The 23,995-nt window shown below is 49.0% G+C and overlaps 3 protein-coding genes and 1 non-coding gene across 7 annotated transcripts in view; 1 reads left to right on the top strand and 3 right to left on the bottom strand.

Moving 5' to 3' along the window:
* Nucleotides 1–13,931, bottom strand: part of SEPTIN6 (septin 6) — a 25,813-nt gene extending 11,882 nt beyond the window's left edge. For 3 of the 4 annotated variants that reach the window (XM_062503080.1, XM_062503079.1, XM_062503078.1), the window contains exons 1-3: nt 13,797–13,931; nt 7,433–7,547; nt 338–533 (exon numbers count right to left, since the gene is read on the bottom strand). In XM_062503080.1, the coding sequence (XP_062359064.1) occupies nt 338–533; nt 7,433–7,547; nt 13,797–13,823 (338 nt within the window). In that variant the 5' untranslated portion in view covers nt 13,824–13,931. Of the gene's footprint in view, nt 1–337; nt 534–7,432; nt 7,548–13,790 lie in introns of all 4 variants that reach the window. The other variant, XM_062503081.1, reaches the window with a different exon arrangement.
* Nucleotides 13,932–16,773: 2,842 nt separating this feature from the next.
* On the top strand, nt 16,774–17,784 carry SOWAHD (sosondowah ankyrin repeat domain family member D). The gene has a single exon (XM_062502943.1). The coding sequence runs from the start codon at nt 16,774–16,776 to the stop codon at nt 17,782–17,784; it is 1,011 nt and encodes a 336-aa protein (XP_062358927.1).
* A 4,138-nt stretch (nt 17,785–21,922) lies between these two features.
* Nucleotides 21,923–23,923, bottom strand: RPL39 (ribosomal protein L39). The gene is made up of 3 exons (XM_062502771.1): nt 23,841–23,923; nt 23,532–23,635; nt 21,923–22,238 (listed from the first exon to the last, which is right to left on the bottom strand). The coding sequence occupies exons 1-3, from the start codon at nt 23,841–23,843 to the stop codon at nt 22,190–22,192; spliced, it is 156 nt and encodes a 51-aa protein (XP_062358755.1). The 5' UTR covers nt 23,844–23,923; the 3' UTR covers nt 21,923–22,189.
* On the bottom strand, nt 22,355–22,486 carry LOC134050269 (small nucleolar RNA SNORA69). Its single transcript, XR_009933680.1, has one exon. It is a non-coding gene; the product is annotated as a small nucleolar RNA SNORA69 (small nucleolar RNA).
* Nucleotides 23,924–23,995: the final 72 nt, after the last annotated feature.

Consider the following 23,995-nt stretch of genomic DNA (forward strand, 5'->3'; position numbering starts at 1 on the left):
AACCAAACTAGTGGTTTGGTCAGCAGCTTGAGGTCAGCACAAACCAAAAGAAGCCCAAATGCCCTGGAGCATTTCAGTCTCCCCACCAGATGAATTTGAGCAGAAGGTTGCCAGCAGGGCAGATATTGCTCTGACAGCATGAGAAAAGCTGCTTTATAGCTGAAGCAGTGCTGACACTCCAGAGCCTCTGTCCTCTCTTTACCAGTCCAATTCCAAAGAGGTGACAAGGACAACTCCTAAAGAGCAAGCAGGAAAACTCCAGTGCAGTCAGGCCTAACTAGGGCACAGGGAAAATGAAAAGCCAGGTCACGATATCGCCTCTCTCCCCTACACTCACCTGTCCTCTTTGTTGATCTGATCCCCAAAGCCCACTGTGCTCACAATAGTCAGCTTGAGGTTGACATTGCTCTCCTGCAGGTCATAGGTACTGGATTTCAGCTGGACCCCAGGCTGTGAGTGAGATGCTGGGTCACCTTCAAACTTGGTGTTGAAAAGGGTGTCCATGAGGGTGGACTTACCAAGGCCAGTTTCCCCTATTGGAGAAAAAGAGAGTTGAAACATTCTGTTGAATATTAATATGGGTTGGCCTTTCAGATTCCAAACATTAACAGGGGTGAAATTGTAGCAGATGAAAGCAGATCTCATGCTCCCAAGGGAGCGTCTGGTAAACAGAAAGCCATGAACAATGGGAGGTCTGTATTCTGGGCAAATTACATTTCACAGTCTAATGGCCCTTAATGTCATTAGAAAATAGAGATGAAAAGAAAGAGGTGAAAAGGCGAAGGGGAAAGCATCGTTCAGATCCTGCTTAAACCCACAACTACACTACAGAAGATGCTGTTTCACTAAAAAGTGGGAGAGGAAATGGGGCTTACTGCCATTTCCAAAAGAAAGCTGCTCCAGGATCAATGTCTCTAATAAGCAGCCACAGAAATAGCTTCCTTCAGTGCAAAACCCCTGAGAGCTGGTTCAAATCCCACAGCAAGTTTTGTAGTTGGTTTCTCATAATGAGTTGGAGAATCGGCCTTCTACACTGGGAGGGGGCATTTTCTGTAATATCTGGTTCAGGGGCTACACGAGCTGTACAATATTGCAAAATCAGCTTCCAAAAGTTCTGCTAGTATTGTCAGTATTCTGCTGGTATTCTATCAGTATTGAATTGCTATTTGGTTTTGATTTATCAACGGGCAACTATTTCCTTGTCTATAAGGAAGAGACAAATCCCAGAGACCAGTCTTCAGTTTGTTTTAGATACATCCCAGGAAGAATAAAACAAATCCCTCTGTACACACATTCCACAGGGCAGCCTCCCTTACCAGGCTCTGACAACAGAGTCAGCTCTCCAAGCTCACAGGATCTGACTTCCTACGCAGTCTGGTTTGTTGCCTTGTGAAGGCTGCTGTGTTTTGGGGAAACAGCAATTTCTGAGCTACCCAGCCGGCTTTTGGAGAAACTTCAGGAGCAGCCAAACCCCACCCTCTGTGAAAGCTGCTCCTCCAGCCTGCTATGGGACCACAGGGAGACTGTGTCTGACTGCAAGAGCATTCCCCTCCTGCTCCCAGCCCTCTGCTCCCAACCAAAACAACATCACCATTTTCCCACTTTGCTCAGAATAAAAGAGCTTCTTACTTTTCTAGGTTTAGAGCTCTGTAGCAGATCCAAACTTGCATGAAATGCCCAATTCAAGAAGAGGAAACTCCTCCCCATCCTCCCCTATCCAACTGCCCAAATCTCCAAGCCTCACCCCTGCAAGCAGGCAAATTCCTCTTCTGGCCTCAGAAGGAATTTTCCTCACTCAAGGCTGAAGTACATGGCAGAGCAAGGCAAACACAGAATCATAAAATCATAGAATGGTTTGGGTTGGAAGGAAGACTGTCTAGTTCCAAATCCCCTGCTCTGGGAACTGAGCAGTCCCTGATTGCCAGGATGACATATCTAGTATCTTTCCAGAGGCAGAAAGATCCATTAACGTTTCAAAGTCAATGTACACCTTGAGCTGCAGAACTGCCTGGGAGTCAGCTGACAGCTTGTGCTCCAACACCAACCAACACCAACTGCAGCCAGAACAGTCATCAGTGCAGTTTCTTTTTGCATCCATCTGGTTTTCAATCCGAAGGGGAGAAGGAGGAGTCAGCACCAGGAGCTGGCATTGCTGCAGTCCCTTGTGCTACCTCAGTGCATCAGCTGCACCCACAACAGCACTGACCAGAGCAAGGGAGGGGAACCCAGCAAAGCACAAGGCTACCTCTGTCACTGGAAGAATAAGCTGGTCGAACAAGCCCTTCATTGACTTGGAATCTCATTGTCTGGACTTGTCAGGGACCATTTGCCCCCACAGTGGAGCAGGTGCACAGATCAGACCAGAGCATTGCCATGGTTTGGACAGGGATTTTGGGAGTTAACAGCCAACAGCCTGTATGACCTCCCAGGCTGTTCTCTGGGATTCCAGGAAAACAGCAGTGTAAAAAAAAAAAAGACAAAAATCTAAACAGCCTGAGAAGGCTGCAGCATTTCCAAATCCCCTGCCAAAGGATGGGTGGGACAGAGCAGAGAGCTGGCTGCTTGCCTGTGAATGCCAGGAACACTGATGGAACATCTCAGGATAGGGGAGTCCCTCAGCCCTGAAGTGCAGGAGCATCACCTATGCACAGTCTTGCAAAGCCTCCTCTTGTGCCACTGCCCCACCTCCTGGAGCAGCTCCAAGGCTACAGGACAGGGTGACAGGGGCGCAGTAGTGGAGACCAGGGCAGGGAGCTGCTCTCTGCAGTGCATACACAAGGTCACCTGTAAGCCACACTGGCGTCTGGGCAGACAGCACCCTGTAGGTCACCTCTCATTCCTGCCTCCCTTCTTCTTTTGGGTGAAAGATGTTCACATGAGGCCACATCCTGAACCTGTTAATCATTGCCTACTTTAAGTCCATCAGTTTTTCCCAACAGGAGTGACTTTAACTGTCAGAGGGGCTAGGATAAGTGTTTAAGAGATGTAGAACATGCTTTTACACTCCACCTCATTCCAGCTATGCAGGGCCAGCAAAGGCAACTTTGAACTCAAACACTGAGTTTTTCCTTTTGTAAGGGAAAGATCAGAACTGTGGCATTTTTCCACAGGTAGGAGCTGCCTATCCAAACACCTTCATGATTAAAACATACAGGGACTAGCATGGCATCTCATATTAAGTCTGCACTCACAAATTTACATTGAGCCAGCAGATACCCCTGTCCCTGCACTGTGTAACCCCACTGACTTGACACAGAACTAAAGCCTGCCAGGGAACACAGAGAAGAGAGGAAAGACTGTCTCAGCTGAAAGAATGTAAACACTGACAGAGTGACACGAAACGGTAAAAGATTAAACACTCAAAGTATTCTGCTGTGTTAAATATGAGCAGAGAGAGGGAACAGTGCTATTTTGAAGGCCAAAATTACAGAAGGAAGAATTTCTGAATCTTCTGGGAGTTTCTGCCTCACACAGAGGCAACTTTTTGCTGTCTGGAAGATGTGAATGGTGCCAACTGCTTCTTGTAAGGACAGAAGTCCAGATGGAACAGACAGTCTGATAAAAAGGACAAGTGGTCTGTGTTGTTCCAGCCAATGCCACTGGAATCCTCCCCAAAAAACTGAAATGATGAACAGGGATTAAAAGAGGCAGAATTACTTTGAAAAAGCAGCAGTGTACACAAACCGAGTGAGAGGCATCCCTGGCAGGGAGATTATTTCCTGATGTCAGGCTTATGGACACATGTGATTTGATCTCCAAAACCGTACTTAGGGATTATGCAACTCGACAGTGGTCTGCTGTCCTGAAACAGGGCTGACAAAGCTCTGTGGGGAGGACATGACAGAAAGAGTGACCTTCACTGGTAGAGTTCTGCACCAGGAAGATGTGACAGCAATGGAAAAGCTTGAGTGTTGTACCTTTCATCATGGGATGGAGTTTTGCTGTTAAATCTCACAATTTTCAAGGACATAAAAAAAAATGGCCAGAGCCACCGCCACAAGGTCTGGACATGCTGCAGCCCTACATCAGTGCTCAGAAAGCACCATCTACTCTTAATGCCCAACAGCCCAGCTGTGCTGGGCTCCCCACACGTCCTCTCCTTCTCCTGAGACATGTTCCCTGTTCCAACTGCATGTGGATGCGGTATCTTCACTGCTCTATGGAAGCACTTCATCAAATCTCACATTGATGGAACAGGGGTGGCACCACTTGAAAAACTACAGCTGGGACAAGCTCCTAACTTCCCACACCAAGACAGGCATCTTTTGTGCTGAATGACCTTTCATGACTTCTTTTCACAGAACTTTTAGCATCCTAAGCACCTGTAGCAGTGAGATGAATTACATACCACAAAAGCTGTACCTTCTCATTTTGTGCCTGGAAATTTAATGTGCTTCTCCCTAACATGTACTAAGTGAAACAAGCAACTGCTCACTGCCCCCCTTTCCCACAACACTTTAAGAGGCCCCAGTCATATCCTCATCAATTGACTCTGGGGGAGGACAGAGGAGTCCTTGGAGTATTTCCCTATTCAAAGGCAGGGAGCAGCTTTCACAAGAGCTTCCTTTCAGGAGCAAGCAGTACCTGTCCTTCACAAGATTAACAACCGTGGCTCCAGGTATCAAACAATTATATTTTAAAGAAAATGTATATGAATGCACAACCTTTTCATGTGTAGAAATGGGAGCTAATCCAATGTAGCAGGTTTGTTGAGACAAGCCCCGAGGCAACTCAGACTGATAAGGCCACCTCTCAAGGAGAGAGGGGAAAAATAGTTTGTTTCATCTGACAGGCATACAGAAACACCACACAACTCCCCACTGCCAGGCAAAGGCTAGTCTGCAGGGGCAAGGAGAGCAACAAGGGCTCACAAAATACACTGAAACACCACCTCAGAGGAGCACCCAGCTCCCAGCATCCACCTCAGGGCACCAGCAGCACAGGGCAGGAGAAGCCTGAGGAGACAGATGGCTTTTTGATTAGAGAAACTGTTCCCTCCTCAGCTGGTTGCACCAGTGATCACAGAAACAAGCACTAGACAACTTCCAGACTGTACAGCTCATCACCCCAGAGAACTGCCTGCTGGAGAGCACCAGGAATCCTGTGCACATCCCTCCCTCCTCCAAGGTGAGAGCTCATGCACATCACAGGCTCACTCCTTTGCAGTGAGAGACCTCAAACAGTCTTGGTACAGTCCCGGGGGAAAGTGAAGTATTTCTGCCACAAAACAGCCTTTCTCATTGCACAGTTAGAACAAATTCCCTGCAAATCCTGGGAGAGAGGAAGGGGATTAAGTTGGGATACTAGTTTAATGCAACGACAATTTACCCTGGCAAAAACTGAGAAAGTTTACATCAAAAACCAGCAGCTTGCTCCTCCTCCTCTTCTTCCCCTATTTCACTGAGAAATAGTCAGCACAGAAAGTCTCAGCCACTAAACACTTCTCCAGCCTTTGCACTGAACTAAGAGGCAAATAAAAATTTATCATGTAAGGTTAGGAAGAAAATGGTTGTGCTGAGAAATAAATGATCAGAGAAATGATCTGCAACCCCTAACATCTAAAGAGAGGTCTTCTCATTTATTCCAGCTTTGAGCATGAGAAGAGCTAAAAACTGCTCCACTCCGGACATGCTGCTGAGAGTAATTTCTGAAACTTTCCTTGGTTTCTCCAGCAAGAGCTGGAGGGAGTGGTGGCTCAGATCTAGTATGACACAGAGTAGAATTATAACTGGATTTTTCCTCTAACAGATGCCACACAGCTGAAAAACAGGGGGCAGTGACATGCCTTTCTGTCATGCTTAGTGGACTGTCTATGGGATCCTCATCCAATCTTCATTTGTTTCCTTGTTCTTTCAATTTTTGATCCCAAACTCTGCTGCACAAGAAAAATCCAACAGAATGGAATAAATAACAGGTGAACACTGGGAATTTTTATTTTCTTTTCTCAGGATGTTTAAGTGTGGGGGAAAGATTTGCAAATCTTTTTCTAATTAAGTTTATTATATTTTTCTATAAAGTTTCTTTATTTCAAGATTGTGTTATTACTATTCATAAAAAACTGACATTAGTAACTAATGTACATTGATCTTGGTGAGTCCTTGTTATTCACCTCAAAAATTACTAATGCGTTCCATTTCTGCTCTGCAAAGAGGAAAGGACAGGCATTCAGCTCCTCTCCACACATCAAACTGAAGACATTAACTACAGGAGGCACCCACTGCTACACCTAGAACTTGAAAAAAAACACTGTAGCCCAGTAAATGGAAAAGGAAACACTTTTAGACTTCAGCCGTGGCACAGGAGTTTCCTTAGGTCACATCACATTTGTGTTCTGCAGAAATCACCTAGAGACTCATCCTGACAGTGACCTCCACTTGTCAGCAAAGTATATCATCTCACAGGAATGAGGTTGTAAGGCAAATTGTCTTCTCAGCTCCATTTAAGAGGACTCAACTGTCCTCTCCTTGCTCTGCTACTCTCGTTTCAGACTTAACCCTGTCCTGGGCAAACACCAGGTCCACACCATGAGCTGCATCTCTCATGTGAGGGGACAGAAAAGCTCTGTGTGCATGCAGAGCTGACCACCAGCTGAGTCCCCAGGTGGCACCCACAGCTGCTGCTCTCCCCTCTGCCACACCAGGCACTGCTGGGATCATCTGCAGACAGGGCTTAGTCTGAGCAGCCATGGCCATGCAATAACCTCCTGCTACCAGAGGCAGGGCACCGGCGGCAGCAAACCCATCTGACAATTATTCATTGCCTATTTTTAATTTCCCAATTCACCTTCCCAAACTATGGTACCAAAGCCATACAGGGTTTTATTTCTGTTACCTAAGAGAAGGGATTATTTGGGATCCTAACCCTGGGGAAGACCTGTGAGATGGGCTGCAGGGACAGACACCAAGTCCTGCTACAGTGCCAGGCCCCAGCTGTGATTCACACCACATGGCAGCTTGGATAATTGTCAGAAGAGTTAAGGCTTGGCCAGACACTACCTTAATTCAAGTATGCACAGAAGGGAGGAGAAAAAAATAGCTTTTAGTGATTTAAGAGGAGCATGACTAGTATTTTGTTAAAATAATAATAATAATTATTATAATAATAAATCAGTACTTAACCAAAAAGACCTCATAACAAAGTACTCTGGTATGAGTACCTATTTCTTTTAGAAAATGTGAAATTCAAACATATGAGTAAAGGAAAGCTCATAATAACAGCCTGTGGTTTTAGGCATTTTATTTCACTGCTTGGTAAAAAGCCATACTGCAGAACCCCAGCAGGGATTTCCCAGAGCACCAGTAAATCTTGTTACTGAAAATAGAACAGTTGGGGAAATTTAAATCAAAGCTACCTTGTTAGTGCTGTAAGCTACAAGCTACATCCAGCTGCAGAAAACTTCAGCTAGAGAACTTCCCAAAATGGAAATACTCACCCACACACAGGATGTTGAAACAAAACCCATGATTAACTGACTTATTAACCAGCTGGTCAGGCAAACTATCAAATCCTACGTGTCCAGAAAGCGGGACAGTCCGGCAGCCTTCACCCTGAAATACAATGAAATAGTTGTGTCATTTTCAAGCAAAATACACTTCTCTGTATAAAGCTTTAAGACCTCCCAAGTGGAATCAACTGCACAGTCCAAGCAGAGATTTGCACAGATCTGTCAATCATATCAGCACACTTCACCCTTCTCTAAAACAATTTCAGAAAGCACAAATAGAACATTTCATTTACCAAACATCTGAAGGTAGGTAGCCCTGAGAGAGCAACACTAAATTGTGCAAAACATGCACACAAACACAGCTGCTGAAATGAAGAGGTGAAAAATACTTGCTTCTTAAAAAATATGTGGAAACTCAAGTCCCACCTTACACTGAAAACAACAAGAATCCTCTGTGCTAAGAAATGTATTTATGACACCACTTCCTACAAGCCTATTACCATTCACTTTATGTGAACTGGAACTCACATGTAATTCCCATTCACAGCTGCAATTACAGAAAATAGCTAGAAAGAGTAAGAAAAACTGCACCTACAGGAAAACAAAGCAGAGAAAAAGTGTCCAGAACTGAACTGCTCATAACCCCACAGGCCTGAAGGAGCCTGCCAGGAGGGTTTGGGAGTGGAGGTACCCAAGCCTCCTGCTGTGGGGCAAAGGCTGTTCCTGCCTAGCCACCCAAAGGACTTCCTGAGAAGCTGTTCCTGCACCCTGCTCTCTCCTGTGCTCAACACCACTAATCTGGTCTCCCCAGCCAAATGGAACATGTGGTGCTCCATGTCCAGAACATCCACAAGCTTCGGGAGGGAAGTCAGAAATTTTCACCTGCCCAGTCTGTGCCACAGCACCCTGAATCCCAACCCTGCCCAGCTGACACTAAAACATGACATGTGGAGGTTTAGCCTCAGAAATGGCACAAGGCAAAATGAAGAGTCAGTGCTGCACCCCTGTATTGGTGTGTACTGGAAAGTTGTCCTCCTGCAGCCTCAGAAAGGTGTTTCCCTCTCTGAAGCAAAGGCTTTTCTTTAAAATGTATTTTAATGTGAAAATCAGAAAGTTCCTCTTTAGCTTTCCAGTTTGCAAAAAATACTACAGCCAAAAGGCAGTGGTTTATAGGGTGTGATTTTGAATTTATTCTTTCACAATCATGCTTTCACGTATCTTGAAAGCCCGTTTATAGGGACAGGCATACTGGTTTTCCCTCTTCTGCTCATGGCACTGCTATTTTAGGCTGGGAAAATATCCCCAAGGAGTACATTTACTACAATAGCCTGTCAGTATGATTTCTTGTCTTTGTTACTGTTTTGCTGTTGTGGGTTTGTTTTGGTTTTTTTTTCTTTCAGATATGAGGCTCCAAATACACTTCAATCATTAACCATATTTACCAGTCTGTGATGTGTAAATATGTTTCCCCTTAGCCATATTTTGTGTATTAGTCTGACTCTTCCTGACAAGATGTTCACCAAATATGGCGCTTCATTAATTCCTGAGCACCTTCCCTCCTAATGACATGTTCATGAGTAAGGCACTCAGGCTCCCCAGCAGATTCTGGTTTTGCCTACTGATAATGAACTCCAGGAATGCAGAATCAGGTAAAGTAGAAGAAAGTGAGACTGTCAGACGCATAGATTTTGTGACAGCACACTCAAACTCTCCTAAAATGCATTCACCAAAACAAAATCCCGGCACTAGGGAATCTCATGGCAGTGTTGGATCTGCAGCAACAGCCCCACGAGCTGATGAAGAACAGGTATGGGGACTGAGCCCCCAAAGGTGCAAGAGAGAACCACCAGCAGATGGCTCCTGGGGAAGGAGAAATATCAAGTGTATTTTTAATACTCAGCCTTAAAACCACACCACTGGAAGACTGCTTGAACACTACTCTCCCCAGGAAGCGTGGGCAGGAGTGTGGGCTCTCATTAAGAACAAATCATCCCCTCATCCCTAAATATAAGTGTGATCCAGATGGAACAAAATAAATGGTAGAAGTTAAGCCACTTTCAGCTAAGAGGAGGTATTTACCATCACACAGAATTCAGCCTGCAAGTAATTTCCTGTAGGTTCTTTTTCTAGTCACCTGTGGTTTTACAATGCAGTTGAACTCATATCTGGTACAGGCCAGGAAACAACTACTGCAAAATGTGTTTTCCAGTCACAGGAGCTAAGCCTCCATGTTAAGTGTGCAGCCATAAGGTATATTGTGCTACTCTGTCTAAAAATCTACAGCCTCCTTGGCCAAGGCATCAAGAGATTGGATGCAGCGGGGAAAAAAGGAAAAAAAAAGAAAAAAAAAAGGAATAATGTTTTAAGATCAGTCTGGTTTTGACACACATCACAAAGTTGACAGCAATTAGCAAACCAGTGGAGAGAAAAGAAACATTTTCTGTCTGATGCACCAAGAAACAGTGCAAGTCACCAGTCTTCAAGCACCAAGTGGTATCTCTGTACCAGAACACTGCTATATATAAACAGCACCATCATAAACAACATATGAACACATTGATTAGTCATCCTGGGTGTATATGAAATGTAGGTTTGGATCCCCTTGTTCATCACTGAAGGAGAATATGGTAAGCTTATAAACTTTTTTCTGATAAGGTGTTCAAGACTGTCTTCCATCATTCATCTTCCAAACCAGATCAAATTTAAAACATATAAAGAGCTACCAACAAAGTAAGCAAAGTTTAATACTGTACATGTGTAAATATTGTAGGCGTGAAGGCTTTTTCCAGGAGCATCAGTGAGTGCTGGATGGCTGAGAGTCCTTTGTACTCTCTATTTTAAGGTTACATCTTCTTGGAACAAAGACAAAGATGGAATCTCTGGAAAGCCAGTGTGAACACTGGCACCACACCAAGATACCAGATGCCTTTCTTTTCCCCATATACACGGAGTGACCCTCTGCCTAGACAGAATGGGCTGTTGTTGCTTGGGAGGAAGTGAAGCATGTTTGTCATAAACAAGATGAAATGAAAAGAGCAAAAAGAGCAACACACTCTCTTGCTGTATTATCAGGCAGGGCTATTGAAGAGTGAAAGTAAGGAGAGTGAGGAGCAGCCACTTGGAGAAGCTACATTACTTCTTCCTTTCTTAGAAGGATTTATACAGCCTTTTGTAAGGGCTTCTCCATGTCACAGAAGCTGCCACTACCTACTCTAATTCTTACAAAAAACTATCTGAATCATATGGAAAATACAAAGATGTTATAATGAATGACAGCAAGCCTGAAAGCAACATACATTAACTATTAGTTTACATTTAAAGGGGCAAGGTTTAGTCTTCAGGTGTTTGAATGACTCCAGTGTCCCTGGGATGAAAAAAACGATTAGAGGAAAATCTTGCTGAATGCACATCTGTGCCCTGATCTGCTTAGCACAACAAGGAGGTACAGCACTGTCATCTCCCGACTTCCACTGACCCTGAGAGGCCACTGCCTCCGTGGAGATAAAGCAGAACACATGCATTGGTGCTGCCCATAGCAAATGTCAACGCTGCATATTCGGGACTATGTCTGTGGCCAGGTCTAAAGGAATGGTGAGGAAGGATACCACGGCAAAGGCAAAGCCTCCGCTTGGTGATATTCAAGTGGAGCACAACAAAGAGAAGAAAGAATGTTATAGCTCTAACCCAAGGGACCCAGTGTCCAAATGAGGCCCACACAGCATAAAACTGCTCTCAGAGGCTGCAGTACAATACTTGATCTAGTTGAGTGCTTCTGTTCAGGACACTGACAGCTGACACTTAGTACTTCTGACACAATTTCTCACCTATTCCCAAATGAGAATCACTTCAAACCCTGAGGCCTTGGGGAGTCCCTTAGGAAGATTTCCAAACAGCCACAACAAACATAGCAGCACCATCCTGCAACAAAACCCAATCAAGCAACACTCACAGAGCTTCAGCATCTGCCAATGTTCACAGCAGCCACCTCCTGCCCCTCTGCTGCCCTTAATGCTGAGACCTGGGGGCTTACCCCCAAACCTGAAACAAGTCTTGCACAGGAAGTCAAATGGCAAATGGCAAAGCAAGGCAGAACCTGAACTCAGGTTTCCACACCACAGTTCCTCACATCATCTTTAAGTCAGAACAACATCAGATCCCTTCTCATGACCTTGGTGTTATGGCATTCACTTCCCCTGACTGCATTTAGTTCTGATTAAACAGCAAATTAGAGCAACACTTGTACCAATTATTTCTCACTTGTACAAGTAAGTAATTCTCCTATGCAATGAAAGAATTATCCAGCACAGTATAAACATCCTCCACAAGATAAATGTTAATCAGGAAAGTCTAGATAAAGACTTTGTATTATTTTTCTTTGCTCAACTGATAAAAGATCATCAAGAACATAAAAGAAAAATACCAGAAAAGAAAAGTGGAGGAGGGGATAGAGTTTTAATCCAGGCCCCATGGAAAGCAAGAAGTGTCTCACCAAAGGTCCTGACCACCAACCACCCTCTCCAGAGGCACTGCATCACTCAGCCATTCAACATTCACTAACAGTCAAGTGCTTCCGAAATCTCCAATTCTGACAGCTCTTAAGATTACACTTCTTTATGCCTCTGACAAAAGGCTGCAGAAACGCCATGCAGTTTGGATACATTCCCAGGAGACATCTCCTCCAGCAGTTAAAAGACACATATCACTACCAGCAGCCGCAACAATTTTTCTGACCTCTACTGGAGACTGAGACTTGGACAGTGTCTGGCAAGCCAGTCCTCTGCACCCATCCTCCCCACTGGAAGAGTACAGGAGAAGGGGCTCAGCTTGGTGGTGACAAGGCCACCCTGCCCACTGGGGAGAAGGGGGTTTCACCAACCATCCCTTGTGATAAGTGTGGGCTTGATCAAGGGCTCTCTGGGACAATGGCAGGGTGGTAACCCCAGCTCCTCCACAAACCCAGTCCCAGCTCTCACACTTTTAACCATTTTGGCACACACAGAGCCTTCAGCACCACCAGGACATTACAGCTGACTGACCCATGAATCAGACATGACCAGATGCCCAAGACCTTGGCTGACAAATTATCTGTTCATAAAAGGACATTTTCAATTTGCAGCACACTAATTTCAAGTCTGTCTCACAGCCAGCTTTCTCTTTTGCCTCCAAAGGGAGGCTGTGCTGTATCATACATACATTCCAGGCCACAAGCAGATTTCTCAAACTCCTGTACATTACCTTAGGAAAGCATAACGCCCAATTTCTTTAAAAGACAGAGGAGCAGTTGAGTCACTTCACATATTTTGGCAGTCACATACAAGGCAATGGGTATGTCCAGGAGGAAATAACATCACAAACTGGCAAAGAATGGCTACATCTACCCATTCAGCAAGACTAGGTCCATGCTAAAACATACTGCTTTGAAGATGAAATTGGAAAGCATTCACCCCAAGTATTACTTCTCTATTAACACACGGACATGAAAGTTGGAAGCCCATCAAACCACAGACAAAACCCTTCCATATGCAAACGCGTTACAGATGCCTCTTTAGCGTTTCTCTGACAAACGCAGAGGCGGCTCGACTCCCTCTGCTCCTCTTCTGGATATTTCTCCGCAGACACACGGAGATCTCGTGCCGCGCTAGGCAGGCGGGCGAGCACGGCGGCACCCGAGGACACTGCCGGGAACCCTCGGGGACAAAGCGCAGTGGGGACACGGTGCTGGTGTTCGGCTCCCACAGCTCCTCCGCGGCACACGGTGCCAGACTGGAGACCTTCCCTTCCCGCATCACGCACTACCGAACGCGGGCCGACGGTTTCTTTGGGAGGAGAGCAGCATCTCCGGACAGACAGGGATGCCATTGCCGTGCCCTGGCCCGGCGTGGGGCCCCCAGACCTGGGTAAGGGATGCATGGCCGGGCCTCCCCAGCGCTGCAGCCCGGCCAACCCCGGGCAGCGCTGCAGGTCCGGCCGTGGCCGGGCCCGGGGGCACCGGCGGGGCAGGACCCCCGGCCCGCCGCGGGGCGAGCAGCCCAAGGTCGCCGGGCCGGGTTGCAGGAGGGGGGGGGAGGGGGTACCCCAACATCCTCTACCCCAAGTAACCTCAGCTCCCCTCGGATCGGCCCCCAAAGCCTGACCCTCCGGGAGCCGCCGCCGCTCCAAACCGAGTCTCGGAACCCGCGGGAGGCCCCAGGCCGGTGACCTCGCAGCCCGCCCGGCGCCCCCTGATCCTGCCCCGCCGCCTCGGCCGCGCCCGGCTCTCCCGCCCCGCCGTCCCGGACCTCTTCCCGGTGCCGGCCCCCCGCCCCGGCGCCGCCCAGCCCCCGCGACGCAGCGGCCCCGCGCCAGCCCGCACCTGCCGCGCCACCTCGGCCGCCGCCATCGCTGCCCGCCCGCCTCACGTTCCGCCCCGGCCTGCGGGCGGCTCCGGGCGCGCCCACCGCGGCACCGCGCGGGGGGGCCCCGCCGCGCCCCCGAGCCCGCCCTGCCCGCGCTGGCCGCCCCGCCCCGCCGCCCCCCCGCCCCGGCTCGGCCCCACCGGTCCCGCCGGTCCCGCCGCCGTGGCCGCCGCGTTCTGGGAGGTGCGAGGCCGCCGGTCCCTCCCCGCGGCGGCCCGCGATGGTGCAGCCCAGGCTGCGGGCGGGGCGGGCAGCGGTTCGGGGCGGCGGAGAGAGGGGCCGGGCGAGCGCGCAGCTCCGGCCAGCGGGTCCCGACCCCCGACCCAGCGGGTCCCCGGCCTCGTGGGCCGCCCGGCTGCCTCCGCGGGCCCCCGGCCCCTGCCCGCTCCCAGCACGGGGAAGGGTTCTCCGCTCCGACTTCTCGGGAAGGCCCAGGGGGAGCCCTCCCGATGCCCCGCGGCCCCTACGGTAAAGCGGGCCGGGCCGGGCCGGGGCGGAGCCGTGCAGCCCCGAGGCTGGGCTCGGCTTCGCGGTTTGGGTCCGTTCAGGTCCCCCAGCCTTAGCAGATGAGTTGCTGTTTCAAGCGAAATGTCCGTGCGGGTCGCGCACTTGCCTGTCCCAGGTCCGCTGACGGTTCGGGTCCGCTCGGGCACCCGACTGAGTGCGGCTGTACCGAATTCCCTCCTTGTGGCACCACGTCTCCTTTTCGGCCCCGCTCGTCCCGGCGGTGCAGCCTCAGCTCCTGGCCTATCATGAGCACAGCTGCCGCTTCGAGGGTTTGTAGCTGGTGCCGCTTGAGTTTCCCTTCATTTGATGGCAGCACAAGCACCAAACAAGGCTGAGAGAAAGGAAACTCAGTCTTTCCCCAAAGTAACTTTCCCGGCCCCTGGACTCTTGAGTAAAGTCCCCAAGATGGTCACCTTGGTTTTATCATGGTCAGAGCTCACCGGAGCGTTCAGTCGCTAATGCAGGCATGACCACAGTGACTTCATTCCCCAGGAGCAGCTCCATATTTCCCTCCTTGCTTTCCCCAGATGCCACCCAAGTGCTTTCAACGGTTCACCAGGATCTCATGACTGTGTGGTTCAAGTTCTCTGCTTCCCTTAGCCCACAGAAGCCACCAAAACCCAGTGACTAAACCAGGCAGCTCCAGAAAGGGAGCAAGGGGACAATTACGCTTTCACCACCAGTTGTTTAGGGTTTGAGATTATGCCAACTCCCCACACATCCCAGAAAAACTGGTCCAGGTGGTTGGGAAAAGGCAAAGGCCCTCAAGGGCTAACGACCAGCTCAGGGCAAGTCAGAGCAGGGCTAAAGCTTAGAGAAGACAGAGAAATAAAGATTCAAGGGGCTGGTGTGGCTTTTAGCTGCCTGACCAGCTGCAAAACCACCTGGTGACAGTTTAGCTGTGGGTGTCAGAGCAGTCATAGATAAGAAACTTCTGGAGAGAAAGAGGACTGGGAGGTTTTGGGGCAAGAGAATTTTTGCCGATTTCTGACAAAATTAGGGTACAGACTACTGGTGGCTGCAGCTGCCAGCAATGCCAGGCATGGACTATGTTACAAGGAGAATCATGGCAAGAGAGGAAGGCCAAATTCCCCTTGGGATAAAACACTGGGTGGCAAAGGCCCAAACAGTGTCCCAGGTTGGGTCTCCCTTACATCAGAGAGACCCACCAGCCACTGGGAACATGGTCTCTTGGAGTAGTAACCTGGGTCTTCCCAAGCACAGCATCAAGGAGAAGCATTGCATTCATGGGGGGCTATTTCAGGGGGGCTGTAAGGCAATTGCTTCAGTAAGACAACCTTGGGGTGCTGCTGGGGTCAGAGGAAGTGTCCTGGAGCCAGTGTTGTGGATTTACACACGCCAGACAATGTAACAGGGATTGACCCTAGGACCCTGCTAAGAATGCTGGGTTCAAGTAAATGTTTCCAATGAGTCTTTTGTTAGTTCTTTGGTTACAGCTCAAGCTGATGCTTCCAGAGAGGAGCCCCTACCCCAATTCACACCTCTCACTTATACCCCTGACACTCATCACCCAGTCCAAGTCAAACACTAAATCCTGATTGTCGGTATCTTGATTTCTTGCTGGGTTCACTGGAGCTGGGCTGGCTGCCTCCTGATGTCACTTTATTCTCCTGGGATTGTCTCCTTGGTCCTTATCATCTCCATTCTGCTCATATCTGCTGAATTCCAAGAGTGCTTTGTTAGCACCATTGTTTTATCAAAAGTTTATGTTTGGTCAGCTCTTATGGCCTAAGGTTTTGGCTACTTCAGGTGCTAATGCTAAGCCAGCCATGTTAAACAAGAGTATTCAGGCAGGAGAATACAGTTCATCAACTTCTGCTGTAGCATCAGCCTTGAGCTGCCCAGGACCCCGGTGCCTCCGTCGGGTCCCACAGTACTGCACGTTCCCTGTATTCCCGCACCCTCCTGTATTCCCTTACTTTCCCCGTATTCCCACGTGTTCCCTGTATTCCCACACCGTCCTGTATTCCCTTACTTTCCCCGTATTCCCACGTGTTCCCTGTATTCCCACACCGTCCTGTATTCCCTTACTTTCCCCGTATTCCCACGTGTTCCCTGTATTCCCACACCGTCCTGTATTCCCTTACTTTCTCCGTATTCCCACGTGTTCCCTGTACTCCCGCATCCTCCTGTATTCCCGCACGCCCGGTGCGCTCCCCTGTGACGCCGCGGGCGAGTGTGGCCGGGGGCAGAGCCAGCCCATGTTTGAGGCCGTGCCCGGCACCGGCGGCAGCCATGGACACAGCGTGACCAAAGGTCACCGCACCGCCCCGGCAGCGCCGCCATACCCTCCCGCCGTGCGGAATCGGTTCTTCTTTCGCCTAACGCCGGGAGGGGAAGCGCGGGGTGAGTGCTCGGGAGCGTGAGCTGTGCCCTGCTGGGGACAGCCCTGCGAGAGGCACCGCCATGGCCCAGCAGGAGCGGGAGAAGAGCCTGGCAGAGCAGAAGGTAGCTGGCATCTCCCAAAGGTTCTCCTTTCTGGATGCCGACCAGCCCCGAGGTGGCGGCCTGGTCCGCAGCTCCCATCTCTGGGCAGCCACCCTGGGGAGCAGGGATCGATTCCATACACTGCAGAAGATGGACACCAACAAAAGCATCGACTGGGGCAGGCACAGTCTGGGGAGCTGGGGTAGGACTTCAGGCAGGTTCTCCGTTAGCCCCAGCAGCACCCGGAGGAAGGAGCTGAAGGAAATCCTCCTGCAGAGCAACAGCCCTGGCAGCACCATGCGGTTTGCCACTGCTCAGAAGACATCCAGCAGCAGCAATCTTCCTGCAGGGCTGCACCAAGAACAGAAGCCTGAGCAGAGCCCTGATCTGCTGCCCCTTGTCCTTGATCCCCTGGAGCACGCGTGGCTGCTGACGGTGGCCGAGGGTGATGCAGACAGCATCATCAAGCTGCTGGACCTGGATCCCAGCCTGCTGACCAGGAGAGACTTTGTGACAGGCTTCACTGCTCTCCACTGGCTTGCCAAGCATGGCCACCATGAAAGCTTCATCCAAGTCATCTCCCATGCCCAGAAGAAAGGCTACCCTGTCAACATGAACATCCCCACAGCCAGCGGTGGGCTCACCCCTTTGCACCTGGCTGCCTTGCAGGGACATGAGGTGCTCATCAAGGTGCTGGTGGGAGCTTATGGGGCAGACACCAGCTGCAGGGACCACAATGGGCGCAAGGCTTGGCAGTACCTGCCAGCAGATACTTCCAGGGACCTGAAGGAGCTGGCAGGGGCCTTGGAGGAGGACTTGGTCCAGCTGCAGTCTCACAACACCAACAACAACTGTAAGTCATCCAGAGAGGCTGGGGCAGGGCAAGACTCTGTGGACTCCAGGGCCAAGGGAAAAGCCCAACAGTCCTGGAGCCTGTCGACCCTCCGAGGCTTTGTTAGACAGGCATTGGCTTTCTTCCATGAGCGCTGAAGCTCTCCTGGCTCCATTCACCGGTAAACCCGTGCTGGATAGCAGCCAGAAAAGCCTGCAGGGAGCTGGGAATTTGGGTGCTCAAAATTCTAGCCAAGTGAGGGTTAAGCCATGGCAACATGGCCACCCTGGGTCCTGTGGTCTTTTGGGGCTGTTCTGGTGGGTGTGTGGAGCACCATGGCCATTGGGAGCAGTATCTTCCAAAAAACTGCCTGTCTGCAGAAGGGACATGCCCCATGCCCTTGTGGACGGGGACTCCTTGCTGCATCCCAGCAGATCCCCATGGTTGGGGCTCACATGTCAGCTCTGCTGTGGGGAGCTGCTCCAACACCCCATGTACCCACAGGAGAATGCTGACCCACCATGTGTGGATTCCATGCTGTAAATGCTTTCCAGCTCCCTCTGAGATCCCCTCATCTCTGCCATATGCACCTTCTCTGGGTTGATGCTTGCTTATGACAGCTGATTGTAAAGCTGATTCTCAGTAGAGTAAGAGCTAAGGGCCCTATTTTGGGAAGAGTCCAGGCCAAGAGAAGCCTTTCAAAGTGTAAATCAACTCACATTGGCAGCCCTTCCCTTGAGATCCCCATCCCAGGAAGCCTGACATGCTCATCCTCAATAGAAATGGGGGCCAGAGCAAAGAAGGCAGGAAGGACACAAGGGGGGGCAGCATGTGGTGGCTCCTGTGGGGATTAGAGTTCAGGAACAGTTCTAGATGATTCATTCTCAGAAACTGTGGAAAAGGTATGTGAAGGCTGTGAGATTATTTTTATTGCTACTGAGATCATGCTCAAAAATGAAACTGATGAATATTGCTGCAGCAGCATAAAAGTGCATGTGTATCTTGGTCACTGCATTAAAAGGGCAAAGCCTCTGCTCGCCTGTTTGTGTTTTGTTCACCAAGTGGAACTCTGCCCTGATGATTTCAACCTGCTTTTTACATTCTCAAAGGACTGCTTCAAAATATCTTCAGAAAAACAACAGCCCCTTCCTCTTTCTCATCAGCATGAGACTATTCCTACACCCTTAAATAGCAGTCCTATTTGAGAAGAGCTTCTCAGATAGGAACTGGGGAGTTTCTGTTCCCCAGGGCAGCCCTTGCAGGGACAACTCCTTGAGGAGGGCAGTTGTGGTTTCTTTCCAGCTGCCTTTCAAGGGGCCTGCAGGGGTGACCGAGGCACTCAAGGTGATCTGGCCTGGCTACACAGGTGCTTTTGCATCTTGATGCAGAAAGATACACAAAGACACACAGTTTCCCTTGGGAACTAGAGCTGGGGGGCTTCACAGATCCTGAGCAAACTTCAGTTATATTCAGACTGTTTTTTGAAATGATGGCTTGGACACCAAAATAACCCAGTCTGCAGCAATGACATGTGGAAGAGCAACCTCCACATTAGTGAACAGGGATCCAGTGACTGGATAATGCCCTGTCCAGGTGCCTGGGTGGACATACAGCAGCAGATACATACAAAACACACTAGAACTTCATTGAATGCCTGATCTACAACAGTCTTGTAATGCTTTAGCTCTAATAGATTGAAGATGTTGGCAATGCAGCTCCTTCTGAACTGCTGTGACCACATCCATGCCACGGGAGAGCTGGCTGGCTTCTCACAGGTCTCCTCCTGCCAGCATCAACTCTATGAACAGCACTGGTGTGAAGTTCTGGTAACCAAAGTGCTGTTGAGAAGACAGACAGGACTCATACAATATTTTTTTACCTATTAGTCTTCTGTCACCCTTTTGTAGCTGTCAGGGAAGGGGCACAGGATGGCTCTTACATCCTCCTCTGAGTAAGGCACATAGTAAACAGTGGAATTAATAAGAATTTCCTTGCAGGAGCCATTTCCTTGGCAATAGTACCTGTGGCTTAGTCATGCTCCACCCAGAAAGAAGGACTTAAATGTTCCCCTTGAAAGTAAAATTTTGCTGACAAATGCTGCACCTAAATACAAGAAAATGGTTTTCATAATTGCCTCCCCTTGAGAGATAACCAAAACCCTCTAAAGACAGCTTTTCCCCCCAACTTTTGGTCATGGGTTCGACCCTATATTCTGTACTGAGACAAATTAGGCAGGGACTTCAGAAAGAGAAGGACCAGAACTCTGCTTCTCTAGATGTGTTACAACATCTTCACCATGCCAGCTCCTGCCCTGGCTGGGTCCCTTTCCATTGACAAAAAAAAACCCAAAAAAAAAAAAAAAAACAAAAAAAAAAACACACCAAAAAAACCCACCTATTTTCTTCTAGTGACCCACCCCTTTGTCTTGCTGAGTTTATTTTCTTACCTACAGAAACGAAGTTGATTTGGATATAGAGACATATTAAAAAAAAAAATCCTCAAGTATACAATCAGCTTTAACTTTGCTTTTCACTAAGAAAACAAAACATATCCACCAAAATCAATGGACTAGAATATCCAAGTATTTTTTCTTTACAGCTTCTGTTGATGTCTCAGTTATCATGTGTTAGCCCAGTTGTGCAGATTCTTTATCCCCCCTCACAGGGAGGAGAGGGCAAAGAGACCTGCCGCAGACAACAGAAAACAACCAAACCCAGAGATATTTGTTTGGTTGAGGTTCTGCAGAAGACTGAGTTTAAGCCAAGTTTAATTTGTACTAAATTTACTTTGTGTTATCCCTTAATGTCCAGTTTGAAAAGCAGATTCAATCAGAGAAAATAGTACACGGGGTTATTTTCCAAACCAGCTCCTTAGTAGAAACTACTTCCATCTAATAAAAATATTAGTCATGAGATTAATAGGGAGACTTTCTAATAAGTAGTAATAAGTTGTTCAATATTGCTCAGGGAAGTTTTCCCACAAATGCCACGGAAAAAACTGTCTCCCTAAAATTATTGTTCTCCTCCTCAGCCATATCCCCATAGATACAATTACACGGAAACTCTATGAGCAGCTTTGCCTGCCAGCAGTGATGTGGAGAGGCTGGAGGTTTGCTGAACTCCAATCCTCAGCAGTACTGTTATTTCCTGAACACTCCCTTCAAGAAGAGTGCAGAAGAGATTTAAAAGTCATTGAGGTCAAAGTGGCTGCAGCACGCGAGCCTCTGTTGAAACATCTCTGGCAATGCTGTTTGCTGCTTTCCTGTTGCAGTGACTTACTGCTTCCCCCAACGATGAACTTAAGTCCAGACTTACCAGTCAGGGTAAGAAGGTAGAGGATACCTCTGAAGTATCCCAGCACTGCTCACCCTGACTGACAGAACCCTGCAGCACCCTTAGGAAGGACAGACCTCATGACCTCTAAGCCAGATGCAGATTTCTTAGCATTCACCTGTTTGGTACATGCAGTGCCCAGCGTTACTTGCTCTGAGTTGCAATACAAAGGAGATAAATCTGTTAACCTTCAATGTGAAAAGCAGCAACACCGAAGGTATGGCAACCTGAATCTTCCTCAGGAAGCTGCCTCTCAGGAACAGATCCATGACCTGAGGCTGAACCCAGGAATGAACCAGCACCTTGGCAGCCCTCAGGGTCAGGATGGGCTTTGCCGCAGCCAAGAACAGGCTTGCACCAACAGGAATTCACACCAACAGAGATTTCCTGCTGACCAGAGCAGCTACCCCAGCTCAGCTCTGCAAACGGAAAGGACTGAGTGCAGGACCACAGCCTCCTCCACTTCCCCATAGTAAATTGGTTTCACAGGCCCCAGCAGAGAATACCAGCACGGGGGAGGTGGAGTGCCAACTACCCAAAGAACTTTAATCCATTTTTCCTCTCCCTTTTTTGAAGCAGCTGCAAATTCTCCCTTTGAGCCCCATCTTAAATTTCTACCTGTCTGCTGAGAATGTTTTACCCTAAGCTGCACCTGTGGTTGGTGTTGATTTATCAAACCAACAGACTCCTGAACAAAACTCACGTTAATATTCTAGGGAGTACACAGACATTATGTACTACACTCTACAGTACTGCATTTTTAAGAGATTTTCTTCAGATTTGATTTTTTTTCAAAACTGGTACTTTGCTCCTGAAGGTTTACAGTCAAGTGAAAAGGAAGACACAGCCTACTCTACCTGAAAAGAGCTGCCAAGGTTCCTCACATTAAGTGAGAATACAACTAACATTACCGTGAATTTTATTGTTACAAACACACCACATATATATGAAATAATTTTCAAAATGAGAGTCATTCAGGTCCATATTTATTAGTAAGCCTGTGCACTGTCAATGCTCATGGTGATGCTTGAAAGAACACTAATAGAACACAGTCTCCATGTTTCAGATACAAAGATTTTCCCAGTTAACATCAACATCCCAGACCAGCCTTTAAAAACCCCACACTGGGGACTTCAGTCCAGCACCAGAGAAGAAGGAATAACTTGACGAAGGTGTTATCAATCTGACACAGAAAGACCAGTGTTCATTAGAGCTCCTGGGACAGTCTCTCTTACAAGCCCAGTTTGGTCCTCCTCCAGTGTCTCCTTTTGGAGTTGTACCTAAGACAAAATCAGAGTGAATTAGCAAAGTGCACCCACACATTTGTTAAAACATGAAATCAGAACATCACAAGGAAAAGTCTCTTCCACGAAAGCACATTCATTTGTTAGCATATACTTGTCCATGTTAAAAACAAATGATTTCACCATGGTGTGGGTGAAACCACAGACAGTGTTAACAGAGTTGCTCTCAGCAGGAAAATGGCAGCACTCCCACAGCAGGAAGCACTGCAATTGCAGCCTGCTTTAACACAAAGTCTGGACAGAACCCATGGCCCAGCTACTCAAGTGCCAGGAGACAAAAGTATGCAATTTTGCCCTATGGTCAAGTATTTCTAAGTACTGAAATTTAGCTAAAACATAAGCCAGTTCTGTTTCAACTGTTTTTCCGTAATCTGGCATGTGGAGGACAAGGATCGAGCTGAGTGCACGCACCACTGATCCTGCCTACAAACAAGTTGGGAAGGGCTGCAAGAACAGAACCCAGCAATGTTGTGCTGGGTCAATGCCTAAGCCAGACAGTGCTGCTGTTGCTCTCCTCACTGCTCAGGACAAAGAGAGAAAGAGAAGAGGGAGTTCTGTTGCCTTAAAAAGCCCAGATGATGCAGTGTATGAGATAAAAAAAAAAAAAATTATGCTGCAGTTTTCAACCGGAGGGCTTGGAGAGGCACCACCCTGTGCACATCCCACGTGCACTCAGCATGTCACAACACTCAGCATTTCCCCAAGCATAATGCTCGAGAACAAACACATCAGGAAAGCAAGGAACTATGGTAAATTAATTCCATAATCAGGTGCCGAGCACCTCATACTATCAATCTGATTTCCCATACATCCAACAAGTCCTTTGCTCCCTTATACACCATCCCCTGAACCTCGGAGCACCCATGCTCAGGAACTGTTCCTTGAAAATGCAGGAGCCCAAAGGGGCAGCCACGAGAGAAGACAGGTATTGGGAAGGGGAACGTCAGGAACAGAAGCTTCCAGGGAACAAAATCTCTGGAATAAATAACCCACACGTACAGTTCAGGTTTTCACTTTACATGTACCATCACTGAATGTCTGGGGACACTTACAGAACAAAACCAGTACAAAAGAAAACGGCATGGAAGCCCCACACTACCTCAAGAGGCCTCACCTGCCCTACCATCTCTGTACGGCCCGCACGGCCACAAAACTCTGCTTTTGCTGGATAAACGCCATGGGCTCCCGCCTGCCGCCCGTACCGCTCAGGCCGCCTGACTAAGCCTGCGCGGCCGCAGCTCCTCAGAGAGCACCAGCCAAGCTCGTTACCTGATCTTATTGCCGGTTTTCATGCGAATCCACTGCGGGATGGGCCGATTCTGCTTCTGCTTCTTGGCGAGGAAGCGTTTAATCTTGAACGTCTTGTGCGACGACTGCAAGAGAGCGCAGCGGTCAGTCCCTCACCCAGCCCCGACCCTGCCAGGCCTCGGTGAGCCGGGAGCGCCGCACCCGGCCCCCTCCCGCTCCCCCGCGGCCGATCCGTCCCGCTGCCCACCCGCCGGGACCCCCGAGCGCGGCGACCTCGAGGAGAAGGCTCGGGGCGCGGCGGGAGGACGCGGATGGCCGCGGATGTCTCACCATGGCGCGGAGCGACGCGGCGTCCCGGCGATGGCGGCGTCCGAGCAGGCGGAAAGGGGGCGGAGCGGCGAGAGCGGAGCGGGCGCGAGCGCCCCCTGCCGGCCCGGCGGTCCCGCACGCAGTGAGGGACGGCGGCGGCCGAGCGAGTTTGTGCG

Source organism: Cinclus cinclus, chromosome 15 (genome assembly GCF_963662255.1).
Source record: "Cinclus cinclus chromosome 15, bCinCin1.1, whole genome shotgun sequence".
In the NCBI taxonomy this organism is placed as follows: Eukaryota; Metazoa; Chordata; class Aves; order Passeriformes; family Cinclidae; genus Cinclus; species Cinclus cinclus.

Bases quoted from the DNA above. Each gene is read 5' to 3' on its own strand.
- RPL39 (XM_062502771.1), bottom strand. The intron at 22,239-23,531 runs GTAACGAGCTTG...ATTTTGTCTTAG, and splicing joins AAAACCGGCAATAAGATCAG to GTACAACTCCAAAAGGAGAC.
- SOWAHD (XM_062502943.1), top strand. From the start codon at position 16,774: ATGGCCCAGCAGGAGCGGGAGAAGAGCCTGGCAGAGCAGAAGGTAGCT.